At 40.4% G+C, this 13241-nt stretch overlaps 1 protein-coding gene across 4 annotated transcripts in view; it reads left to right on the top strand.

Annotated features, from left to right (window-relative positions):
• Window positions 1-10642, top strand: part of lef1 (lymphoid enhancer-binding factor 1) — a 178168-nt gene extending 167526 nt beyond the window's left edge. For 2 of the 4 annotated variants that reach the window (XM_073042510.1, XM_073042509.1), the window contains exon 10: window positions 8427-10642. In XM_073042510.1, the coding sequence (XP_072898611.1) occupies window positions 8427-8503 (77 nt within the window). In that variant the 3' untranslated portion in view covers window positions 8504-10642. Of the gene's footprint in view, window positions 1-271; window positions 1799-8426 lie in introns of those variants that run through there. The other 2 variants (XM_073042507.1, XM_073042506.1) reach the window with 1 other exon arrangement.
• The last annotated feature ends 2599 nt before the right edge of the window (window positions 10643-13241 follow it).

The raw sequence follows: 13241 nt of genomic DNA, 5'->3' as shown, positions 1-13241 counted from the left end.
AGCCCTGTTCACTCACCGTCTGACTCAAATATAAAAGAGAAACAGAGGGAGGCTGATGTCTGAGCCTCATCTTATGCCTGCTTCTGCAGAGGAAGATCAAGAGTATGGATGAGAAAAAGAAGACTGGAAGCAGAGAGGCATCATCCATTCTCTCAGCAATAATTGTGGAATCTTTGTGGGTATTTTTCTCTGGGGTGTAAAAAGTTTGTGTTTTCTTTCTTGGATTACGCTTGCCTCCCCATGTATTCATTCTTCTATTTCCTTCTCGCAGGCCACTCACCAAAGCTCCTCCTCCTGCAGCCAGGAGAGCAGGACGGGTTGGGGCACAGACTTCTCCGAGACTGTCAGCAACGCTGCTCCATCATCAGCCAGCAGAAAGCACAGGTCAAGTGGGCTGAGCCAGACGATGGCAGCTTTTTCCCTCCTCCAGAGATGGAACGCCTCACGTCAAAGTGGTGCTCTATATAGCAGCCCACCTGAAAACTGACACACTCAAAATCAAAACTCAAACAAACACTCCCCCGGCTGAGGCAGACCGTTCCGAGTGGCGGACTCGGGACTCGGGACCTTGTGGTTGGGACGTAAGCACTCAATGACGAGCAATTGGGCTGATGGCAGAGACTGTCGTTTCAACCTCATCAGACTGCTGGACGCAAACCAACAATCGGCTCCTGATCACGTCCATTTTTATTTCCCATTTTACAAGCTCTTACCAAGGAGTTTCTTGCCAGCGTAGGCTGCACTTTGCACTGCTTACTGCTCCCAGCCTGAAGTGAAACCAGCACCCTATATGTGTATGCACACACACACACAGACACGACACACACTTACACACACCTACACACATAAAAAACCCATGAGACCTCCCTCCTCCCCATCTTCATCCAGGGAGTCATTCTACTTGTGTAGAATGTGTGCTGCAGTGAGGACTTGAGGGTTTTTTTTCTCGTAAAGATTTTTTTTAGATTTGCAAGATGACCCTCCAAGTTCACCCTCAGCTCCCTGCTATGGTACACATGCACTATCATTGCTTTAATTGTTTGGAAGAATTGTTATTGGAAATGGGATTGGAGGGAATTATGAGAGATATATTGTATAGATTCCACTGGTCTTGTTAAGGAGAAAGGAAATTTGTACAGTTCCCAATGTGAGCCTTGCTGCCGCTCCCTAGCATTTGGTTCTTACCTCTTCTGGTCATTATTGCACTTCATTGTTCTTGCCCAGAAGCACTGTGATGCCGCCATCAGTGGCAGTTCATTATTGGTGAATGGTACGTGTGCTTCAAGGAGGTTGATTTGATTGAGATGGAGCGTGGTTTCCTTGTATCCCTTCCCACCTCCCCCCCCCCCCCCCCCCCGCAGCTATCCATCCGCCTCATTCCTCCCAGGACTGGATGCGGAGAGGAAATGCCGTCAAGGCCTAATTAGCCCCCTTGAAACATTGCTGCTCTGCGTGCTGGTCCCTGCAGGACCCATGTGGTCGGAATTAGCCTATGAGCAGAGGCCGATAGTTCAAGCTCAGCAACCCTGAGACACCTATGCTCTTTCCTTCGAGCTAATGGAGGACTGTTTTATTAGAAGAACTGGAACAAAATATTCAAAGGTGTCTTTATTGTTGAGTGTTTTGATTGAACTGATGGGACAGATTTGTGGCAAAGAGTACTTTCACATTGCAAGTAGAGCAGGGATTATTGAGTAAAGCTTTCTTGTGAGCTGTATCACTATACTATTTCTTTTGAAGCAGATTTGTTGAAAATATTGGAATTTTAAAAAATAAAGTCAAAAAGCTGTTTTTTTTAGATCTTAGTGGTGTGTTTTTTTTCCAATTATTCCAGGGCATACAATACTGTTATATTTATGTTTATTGGTGAGAAGTCCTCAAATCACATTATGAGAATTTTAATATGGTTTTTCTCAAAATCAATAAATTACAATGCAGCTCTTGGTAAAAGTGACTCTAACTCTGTTGAAATGGTGTAAAAACCCAACTAGTTCTTTACTGTCCATTCATAATTATATGTGACTCTCCTCTCAGAGAGCATGGTGAATGTAGCTGTTGCTTGAAGTGGCTCTTCAGCAGTTTGTGGTCACTAGTAAAAGCAGCAGGCTTCCTTTCCAGTGACGCCCACGTCCCTAAAGTGAATAACAGAACATAAAATCTCTTTCATACCAAATCTTAAGTGCAAAGAGTGAGCAGAGTTAACACAACTGCACTTTGATCCTGGTGGAGGTTAGGGTTCTACTTAGGAAACACAAGCTGGAATTCAGGACTCGATGAACTGTCTTAACCTTCTGATATCAAAGTGGAATTGCTGTTTGGTGCAGAAGATCTGAGAACTACAACAGAAACACACATCTCATTTCCTCCAGTGAGGAAATACATTCCTCGCTGGTAATGGGGGGCAGCATTGAATTCCGTGTGGGTGTTGCTTGGCTGCTGTGAACTTGCTGGCGGAGAGCCCAAGTGTTTCCTTGGCAGGAAGTTAACTGTGTTGATGCAAAACTTGACAGCAATATTTCCTGAGAGGAGAAACCAACAATATATTGTTAGAGAGGTTTGGGGCACAAAAGGAAATGGATTAGATTAAACCCATTCCCACTGACACTTCTTTAATGGTTTTCCAGCTATCAGCTGATGAGACAAACTTCCACTTACTTTTGTGTCAGTATTTGCTAGCAACAGCTCCTGCTGCTAGTCAATCAGGGGGAGGGGCTTCTGCTGTGTACCTTGTCCAATTAGGATTCAATTTGAAAGCAGTACAAAGCGGAGAAAACCTGTGTAATTGTCTCAGTGTCTGCTATCAGGTGATACTGTATGAACTGTGCACTTAAAACAGTGGCAGTATCAAACTGCTCTCCCATTTCTGAAGGAATTGCTGATGGTTTCCTTGTATTTATTTGGAGTTATTGATGGTAGTGCTTTTATGGCCCAGGTATTATGACGTCTGGACGCACCTCAAATATTCCATCAATACTTGTTTTAAACAAATATTTAACGCAAAAGTATAATTATAAATAAATAATTTGGTAAAGGCTTCCTTGCACATTTTTCATAATTTGTAGCAAATAGCTGTTAAGATCCTTCTAGAATTCTTAGCTTGCTCTGCATAAAGAATCTGTCTTTTTTGAGATGACTATGAGGAAAACCGCAAGAGCAGAGCCTACAGGTGAATGTTTGAATATCATGATGGGAACCCTATCGTTCAGTGGATCTGTTACTTCAATGCTGATTATAATGACATCTGCACTTTTATGAAATAAAAAGAAATTAAAAAAATCTAGCAAACAAAACAAAGACTGCAATGGCTCCAGTAGCAACAAGTCACCACAGCCAGTCTCTTTCAGTGTATAAGTGTAATGATCTTAGTTTTAAGTTTTGTGATGGAGCTGGAGAGTGGGCTGGTTATCACCTCTTTTAAAAGCTTCTCACTTAAACAACCATTCTCCTTGATTGCATGGTCAGGTTGTACTTGATTAGTTAGGCCACTGCTTATTTCAAGAACATGTGGTCAGTTCTCTTGACTTACTCTGTTCTTTTGACTTTATTGATGACTCACTTGTCTAGTCATCAGTAATTTTTCTATGGATTTTATTAGAGACTTGGATTATTTTGTGTGCAAACCCAATCTAAACTGGACCTTTCACAAGATCACAAGACAAAGGAGCAGGAGCAGCCCATTCGGCCCATCTAGTCCATCCAACCTTTCATAGAACAAGGGTTGCTGCTCCATTGATTGTGTGAGTGATAGTGGGTGGGAAAGATGGCTGAGAAACCCACCCCAAGGCTACCAATGGTAGCAGGTAATTTGGAAACTCAGATTTGAGTGACAGGTGAGACTATGACGAAACAGGAAGACATTCAAGTTGAATCTGAGAACAGCAAACCAGAATACTGAATGGAGAGACAGTACATTGCAAAGGACCACAAGGTTTACAAGTCCATAGCCACAGCTGATCAAAAATAAACTGTGTAAAAAGGTTAATTAAATACTGAACTTCACACTTGGAGTCATTTTTAATTAAGCAAACTTAAAAAATTGATATTTCCAAATCCTAAAAACACTTCTAGTTAGATAGTTGTAAGATGTGACTGTTGTTATCTTCTAGGCATCCAATTTTGGCACAGCAAGTTCCAACAAACAAGAGAGGGGAGAAAAGACCAATCAATCAGTTTTGTGGGAGAACTCCTTTATTCCTCTTTGATGTGGCACTTTAGGATTCGTTCTCAGTTTGAGAAAGCAGGCATGGTTTAAGTTGAACATCTTGCCTGAGACAGAATCCTTTAGAAGTGAAAGTGTGAAGGATTAGTTTCAGTTATGTGGGCAAGACCCTGAAGAAGAGCTTGAACTGATCAACATTTGATTTGGAAACAAGAGTAGTAAGCCAGCTGAGTCAAGACCTGACTTTGCACTGAAGCAATGAGCTTCATATTCCAGAATTATTTTCATCACTGGAGCATACTATATTCAGTATCAAATCCATGCCAGCTCACAGAGTAATCCCTTTCACCACTGATTTTTCCCTGTAATCCATTTGTTCCCATCAGCAGCTTCTCAGATTCTATCAGTCACCTACACAAGGGCAGATTTGCAGTCTCCTACCAACCCACACACCGTTTCGAGTGAACTAACGTCAAAAATATCTGGTAATTCTGCATTTTCTTCCAAGGAGAACTATTTGCCACATTTCAGTCAGCTCCTTTCATTATTTTAAACTGGACATCACTTCATTACTACGCATCTGAGTGACTTAACCTTGAAGCACCTTGCTTTGCCTTCATTACTCAACTCCTTCCCAAATATATCCTAATTTTAAATATCCTTCCTAAAACTGAACGTGTAGTTCAATATGAGAACCAGCACTAATCAATTTGAATTCATTTCCTTTTTTTCCTGTAGCATCCAGTCACTATTAGAACAGAAATGGCATTTCCAAAAGATCTGAAAAGGAACCATTGCCCATTAATTCCATGTTAAGTGATTTTCTGGAATCTTTCTTCCATTTTGCCTATTAGTGGGCCCATGTACCTCAAGTGGCTTCCATTTCTCATCCCGCACTCCAGCCATTTCTGCATACACGTTTTCAACACCAAACATTCTCCAATTAGTCTTGGTTAGATAAATAGAGAGAGAACATTTCTGTACTCTGACCAAATAATCGTTCTTGTTTGAAATAAAAACGGTAAACCCTGGAAACACTTATACATTCAGGCTACAACTGTGGGAAGAGAAACAGAAGCTAAAATTTCAAGTCTCTTCATCAGACCTGAAACATTAATTTGTTTTCTTCCCACAGATGCTGTCTAACCTACATAGTTTCCAGCATTTTCTATTTTTATTTCAGATATCCAACATCTGCAGTTAATTTTGTTTTTTTTGTTCACAAGGCTGACAGTTGAACCAGTTGCTACGTGGGTTAGCATACCAGGAATTTCCGGTGTAATCAGTACAATCTCCTCGAGCATCATTATATGCTTCAGAGCACTATTTGCCATGACAAAAGGTTCACATGGAAATGAGCTTTATCTGCACCAACCTAAACCTATGTCTAACCCTGACCTCAGTTCCAAGAGCCCCAGAAATATGTAATTAGCTTCCTCAACCTGAAATATTGACTGTTTCTCTCATTAGATGCTGCCTAATTCACAGGATTCTCCAGCTTTTTATGTGTTGCTCTAGATTCCAGCATCTAGTCTTTTGTGTTGGCAATTATATTAGGTTGCTTATTATGGTATAAATGTGGCAAGGGATCAACAATAAATTCCAACTATGCCAGTGATGCCAACCTATATTTTGCAATGCTGAATTTATAATACGCTAGCAGGAAAAACAGCTTGGATGTAATATTTAGTAAAGAACTTACATGCGGGGATAATGAAAGAATAAATTGATGCATTTCCACTGAGAAAAACATCAAAAGGAGCAACAAATGCTGAAAAAAGAATAATGATCTAGGAAACAAAATGCATGCAAGCCTGTGTGTTGGGAGTAAGACGGTGAGAAAAGCTACAGTGCCTGTTTGTGCAGAACCAGAAGGGGTAAGATTGGAAAAATTGTGGCTGAAAATGAAATGATGCAGTCTTTAAATTCTGGGTAAGATAGTATCAATGATTCTGAATTACTCCACAGCAATGATACAACCAAGAGCTTTTAAATTAATGATTGGGCTGAAATTTCCAATTACTGCCCTCCTGACCTATGTTGTGTTCTGTAACACCTCTTGCAGCCTCTGCATGTTTCACAGATGCAGAGCAAGATGGGTCACAGATAGGCCATGATCTCATTGAACAGAGGAAGAGGCTTGCGGGACTAAATGGCCTTCACTTGTGCATAAGTTACCATGCACACAGCCCATTGCCAAGAAATTCAACCCCAATCAACAGTTCTAAGTCTGCTCTATAGTAGCAGTGGCATATTATACTCAGAAATGCATCCCTTGAAGTCAAGTGAAATTCCAAGTACATCGTATTGATTACAACTGAATTGGAAGTAATGCCAGAAATTTTATCCCTTAGTAATATTTTTTAAAGGGTGAATGAAAAGATAGATGGTGGTGGAAGATTTTTAACAGTTGAGTATATTTATGTAAACTGATGTGGCCAGACTAGATTTTATGTGCACCTTGTTGATTCAGTGAAGAAGACACAGTGAAATGAAACCAAACAAGACAGCCAGTGGTGACAAGCGAACTGTAATTCGGCAGATTGGCTATAGGAAGTATTACAAACTGAGTGTGCAATATGTCACGTGGCGCTGTTTAATCATGGAGCCTTCATAATACTGAGACTGCTGTTGAGCAACGAGCTCCTCTGTAGGCAGCCTATAGATAAAGGAAAATGTACAAGTTTTGGGTAATTGACATATTTGAAAGGAAGCCAGAGACAGACTGAAATCTGGGACAAAGAATATGTAACCCTGCAGCAGCAGCAAATCTGAAAGAAGACCAGGAACTACAGGTGCTCAGGCCCCACTCATGAGGACAATGGATAGATTGACAATGTGGGCCAGTGAGAGAGGTGCAAGGAGATGTTTTGACAGAGGGCCCACACTAAAACATTGTCTGGTTCTGGCTGACGTACCGTATCTTGGCACTATATTTTGTCTGGAGTGTGAGGTGGTGCAGGGAACTAACAATTAAGGTAAAGTTCTCTACAGATTTGCATAGTAACATAACCAAATGGTTTTGACACCTGGTTTTAGCACAAACTCAATTCAATGGTGTGACGAGTTTGTACTTTAGTTAAATTAATCTGGAACAGTGTCAGCCTAATTCTTTCAAAAGGGCAAGCCTACAGTTGCTGACTGCCGCAGATTAAATAAAATTACATCTGTGACTCGCACTGATAGTATTTTTTCAAGTCACAACGTTAGAAAGTAGAAGGGACTTAAGATGCATATTGTGGAAATAAAAACTTACACAGGATTGATGGCATTAAATATTATATGGGTGTTAATGGGGCAAGTAGTGAGAAGCCACTTTCTTTGACATCTATTCAATGATAACCGACCATCGGTCGTTAATTTTAAGTAGTTGGCAAAAAGAATTGGAAAGGATGTGACAAAAAACTACTTTCAGATAAAGGACCATACATGGAGAATAGGATTTTGCCGGGTATCCACATGGGGCATTTAGACACACTGTGGGGAACGTGTTCGAATGCTTATAGAGAAAAATCTGAAGTGTGGACAGATCTTAAACATCTGGCACAGATGTCTCAGGTAGAACAGCTTTCTTTGTAGTGAAATATTTTATCAATGAATTCAAACAACTAAGTAACAATAAAGCCGCATGTATTTCAATTTAACCAGTCGATAATGTGCTGGGAATTTCTTGTTATGACTCCTGACCCCCTCCCATCTCTCCCAAAACCACAACGGGTATTCTTTAGTGCATTTCACAGCCACAGAACGTTCCAAAGTATTTTATAGACAATGAAGAATGGTCACTGTTGTACTCTAACAGACAAAGCAAACTAAATGACAGAGTCCCATGATCAGAGATGAAATACATGGCTCTGTGTAATGCATTGGTTGAAGGACACCTTAGGAAAGACTCTTTGAATAAATGCTGCAATATGTTTTATGTCAAATTGCAAGGTTAGTCTGAGCTTTCGACTAATTGTCTGAAATAATAATAATTAATATATTAATAATGTGAAAGTGATGGCCCCTACTGTTACAGCAGGGAGCAATTAGACTAATTAAACAATGAGTTCTAAGGGATGAATTCCACCCATAATCTTCTTATTCAAAAGCAAAATCTCTGAACCCAGCTTATTATCCAATGAGTGATTTTCAGGGTTAGACAAAGGTTTTACCTTCCACCCATTTGTGTGACAGTGCCCCACGAGTTTAAAAGTTTATATGTGTAGAGTGTATATATATCAGTAACAGTTGATTATAACCACGGTTTTCTATTTTCATTTAGGAAAACAAAACACATTCGCGACGTGCAAGACAAAAGCAGCAACACCAGGCCCGCTTCTAGAGATGGAGGCTTGTTGACAGCTTGCCCACAAGTGATCTCGCCAAACAACATGCTACTTGTATTTACTCTCAGTCTGGATTGTCCTGTTAAGATCAGCTACTAAATGGAAGCTGGATGTGGACCCACATCGAGATTATACATGGCCTGTACAAGATGCAAAAAGGAAAGGGAAATAACTGTAGGCATCAGACTCGGAAATTGGCCCTTGGGGTTTTCTTTTTGCTGAACAAAGATATGTAGATAGATTTAGTTTAATTTTACTCTCTTCTGAACTAACAGCTGTTTTCCCCTCAAATATTACTTTACATCTTATTGTTCTTATGTGTATATTTTCAGTGATAGTCATTTGGAGATCATGAAAGATTTAGCCTAAGGGGAGTTCAGAGGAATACAGTACAGTACAGCTTCTGTACCATGTATGATAGAGCCCAGTCCATGCCGGGGAATCTCCACCTTAGGTGGAAAAGCTGTGCAAGTCCTGGAAAAAAAACGGCTTTTAAAAGAAACACTGAATCTCTGGTGCTTCCCAAGGTGAGCAAGCTGGAGAAACCGTAACAGAAACTTCACTCACATTACAAGTCATCATGTGGGATTCAAAAGCTATTGATATTTGTAGGGAACTGCAGACCGCTAAGCTACAGTATCTCATCACACACTGGTGTTTTTAAAACTCAGCACTTAAAACTGTTGCTAAGTTTCTCTCATCCTCCTTTTATGTTATGTACTGGTCACCTTAAGTTGTAACTATCTACTGGTTAGATCTTAGTGTTTACTTCTTTTTTGTCAATAGAATATATCTGGTGCAATGTAATTGATTATGGTATAACGGGTTGAAGCCATTACCTTTTTTAAAAGAAACATCATGGTGGTCGGAACCTTTTTTTTAATGTATGAAATTTGCCAAATTCACGTATGTCACAAGCTTTTGTGATTTTTTTGTGGAAAGATACTGTGCCATTATCTGTAACCTCAAACTTGTGGAACAAACTAAATGTTATTTGAATAGCACAATGACTGAACCAATAGACTGCATATTTCACACACGTGTTCTTTGCAATTACCAAGATCACATTGCAAATTTGTATCAATACAAAGGAAGGGAAAGGAAATTTGGGGCAGTAATGGGTTCTTTGGAGCAGCACACCACTAGTTAATGTGATGTGCTTTCCCAGGATACTGCAAAGCCAGCCTATTAAAGGATAAAATCTTCCTTGAGTTTCAATTGAATCTACAGAATTAACATTTGAATTTGGGTAAAAGCAGCTCAGTCACTGTTACACTTCTCTCTTAATGAAGGGTTGGTGTATTCATATTGACCATTTGATATTATCATAGAGACCTCAGTTTTAGCTAAGGCAAGCATATTATAATACATAATCCACATTATTTTTTTAAGATTCCTGTTTTGGAAAAGAGCCATGTATTGAGTAGCATTAGTGTAGATTTTAATTTATTGTGGGGTTGGGTAATATAGAGCAGTGGATCTGCATATGTCACAAAGTACACTCAATTTAATTTTCCTTACAGTGGGTACTCAGGCAGCCAATCAGTCACCATCCATTTTCCACCTCAACCTTAGTTAACATCTATCCCAGCTGTTCCCAATATCTCAACACAATTTGGAGTCACAAATATAAAAGATGGAGTTTCAAAGATATCTAACACTATAATATTAGCTTTTTTTTTCACCTGACCAGCTAACTGGTTTCCTATTGGTATAACACTAGTTGTCTATTCAACAAAAGTTTTAAGTTGACTTAGTCAGAGAGACTTAGAGCACTACAGTACAGAAACAGCTATGCCAAAGTTATTCTGCCGAGTCTCATCGACCTGTGTTTATGCAGAATATCAAATGCTATAATTCTATCACCAATACAGAAGTTCTGAAATTCGTGAGAGGTCTTCAGTTTTGTCATTCTGACTGCTTTTGAACAGTGGAAGGCCACCAAGTTCCTGCACTTTCCTTAACCGATAGAATGAGAAAGCTGCCTATGGAACATGATCTGGTTAGACCTGACACTGGTTTGGTGACTATGTTCATTGTAATGGAGAGGGGCAGAGGTAATTCACGACTAAAGGCTGTCAAGGGTTCCACTTTTAGTTGGTAAGTCAGAAAATACACAATAATCACTTAATGCTTCACAGTACGTATTGTAACGAATAGGATCAAAAACACATAACATTGATAAAATAGTATAATTATTAAAAGTGCAGAGAAGAAATGAGTTCTGCTGTTCATACAAATTAACATTTGTATGTATGTCAGACTTTACAAAACATTTTCATATATACCGGCTGTTCTTAACCTGGGGATGATCCGTAATTTACATTGTATTGATACTTAAGGAACTTCAAATGTACTTAATTGTTTTAAGTGTTTTTGTATAATTTTAATATGTTTTAGAATTGTGTTAGCTTTGCTTAACTTTGAATGCCAGAAACATTCACAAACATTCAAGTTACTTAGCAGCTCTGATGGTGAGGCACTGCCAACTGTCAAAGTATTTATGTAGGAGTTGCAATTAAAAGACCCTTTCTGCTCAGTGCCTTGCAGATCATATCAGTAGAATTTTTAAGTGGGGTGCAGGAAATGAGAGACCTAGAGATACATGCACTACTGTGCAAAAGTCTCAGGCACGTATATAGAGCTACTGTGCCCACGACTTTTGCACAGTGCTGTACTTGTCAATGTGGAGCGGAGAGCAAGATTGTAAACCTGACAGAACAAAGGATGTTGGGAGTGGCAAGGGTGGAGCTCCTCGGGAGGGGTGTGGGACAGTTGATAGAGAACGAGTGCTAAGGGCAGAGACACCCAGCCCTGAGACACCAGGCAGAGTATCTCTCTGGCGGCTTCTGCTCCCTCCCTCTCCCTTCCCCTTTTCCCTACCGTGATTCCCCTCTCCCTGCCCCCTTCCCACTCTCAGTCCACAATAGAGAATCATATCAGAATCAGGTTTATCATCGCTCACAAACATCATGAAATTTGCAGCAGCAGTACAGTGCAACACATAAAATTACTACAGTAGTCTACAAAAGTCTTAGACACCCCAGCTATATATACTCCTGTATATGTGCACAGTACATAGGCTTTTGCAGGTGTTAGCAGAAGCTGAGTAGGCTGGTAGAAAAACTATTAGGATTTTTATTGCTGTATAGGTAGCTACATAGATACTCTATTGATCCCAAAGGACATTACAGCGTCACAGTAGCACTGCAAGTGCACAGATATACAAATATTAGATGAGAAGTACGAAAGAATAAAAAGCAAGCTGCCTCAAACAGTCTAGCAGGAGGGGTCATCACTTCCCCGGCTATAGGTTGACTCATTATAGAGCCTAATGGCCGAGGGTAAGAATGATCAAAGTACAGAGTGCAAACCAGAAAATTTATGCAAGACCCCAGTGAACTTGAATTTTTGATGTTTTTGCCTTGCAAACTTCACACTGACCTCTCAGCCTGTGGTTTCTGTTTCGCAACTAGAACACAGGACATTGCAGCATGTGAACATGACCAGGCCTTTTGACTCACTGTGTCTATGCTGACCATGATGCCAGATGTGGCCAATCCCATTTGGTGCACATAGTCCACATTCCCTTCATGTTCATGAGTCTGTCTAAATGCCCCTGAAGATCCACCACAACTCTGGCACTGCTTTCCAAGCACCTACCACTTTAAACTCTGGGCAGCAACTCACTTCCACAACTGCGTATTTCCCCTGAGCAAATGTGTAGATTCCCAGTTAATGCATTGTCCTTTAAACTGTACATATGTAAAAAGAATGTCAAGTTACAGGCGGGTTCACAGTAGAGTTAGTGGTGGGGCTGCGATGAAGGGTTTTGGCCCAAAACATTGACTGTTCATTTCCTCCATACACGCTGCCTGACCTCCAGCACTTTGTGTGTTGCTCCACACTTCCAGCATCTGCAGTGTCTCTTGTGTCTCCATATTTAAGGAGGGGCTAGAGGAAATTGATTGCTCTTCATACATCATTCAATGAAGGTCCTCAAAATTATTCATTTATTTATTAAGATACAGTGCAGATGGCCCTCCTCGCCCTTCAAGACATGCTGCCCAGCAACCCCCCATTTAACCTAGCCTAATCACCGGACAATTTAGACTGACCAATTAATCTACCAACTGCTATTCTTTGGACTGTGGGAGGAAATTGGAGCACCCAGAGGAAACCCGCACAGTCAAGGGGAGAACATACAAACTCCTTACAGGCAGCGGAGGGAATCAAACTTGGGTTTCCTGCGACTGCAAAACATTGTGCTAACCACTATGCTACTGGGTTTTGAAGAAGTTGTTTCCATTGCATCAGAAGAACAAGTTAACTGCAAGGCGTTACAGTTTGAAGTGCATTGCCTATAAAGAGATATTCAACAGTTTTCAAAAAATGATTATCAATTTATTTATTGGATATACAGGTCACTGCCCATCCCAAATTCCTGCTGGAATGAATGGCTTCCTGGGTCATTTTTGAATGCAGTTGAGAGTCAGTAACGTTTGTGAGTATGGAAATATAGGAGCAGAATTAGGCCATTCTGTTCATCAAATCTGCTCTGTCGTTCCCTCATTGATGATTTATTATCCTTCTCCCCATAACCTTTGATGCCTTGATTAAACAAGAACCTATCAACTACCATCTCAAATATACCCAATGACTTGACCTGCACAGCCATCTGTGACAACGAATTCCACAGATTCACCAGCCTCTGGCTAACAAATGTTTCCTCATCTCTGTTCTAAATGGAC

The sequence above is a fragment of the Hemitrygon akajei genome, chromosome 4 (genome assembly GCF_048418815.1).
Source record: "Hemitrygon akajei chromosome 4, sHemAka1.3, whole genome shotgun sequence".
In the NCBI taxonomy this organism is placed as follows: Eukaryota; Metazoa; Chordata; class Chondrichthyes; order Myliobatiformes; family Dasyatidae; genus Hemitrygon; species Hemitrygon akajei.
This window is presented reverse-complemented; position numbering and strand designations above follow the sequence as displayed.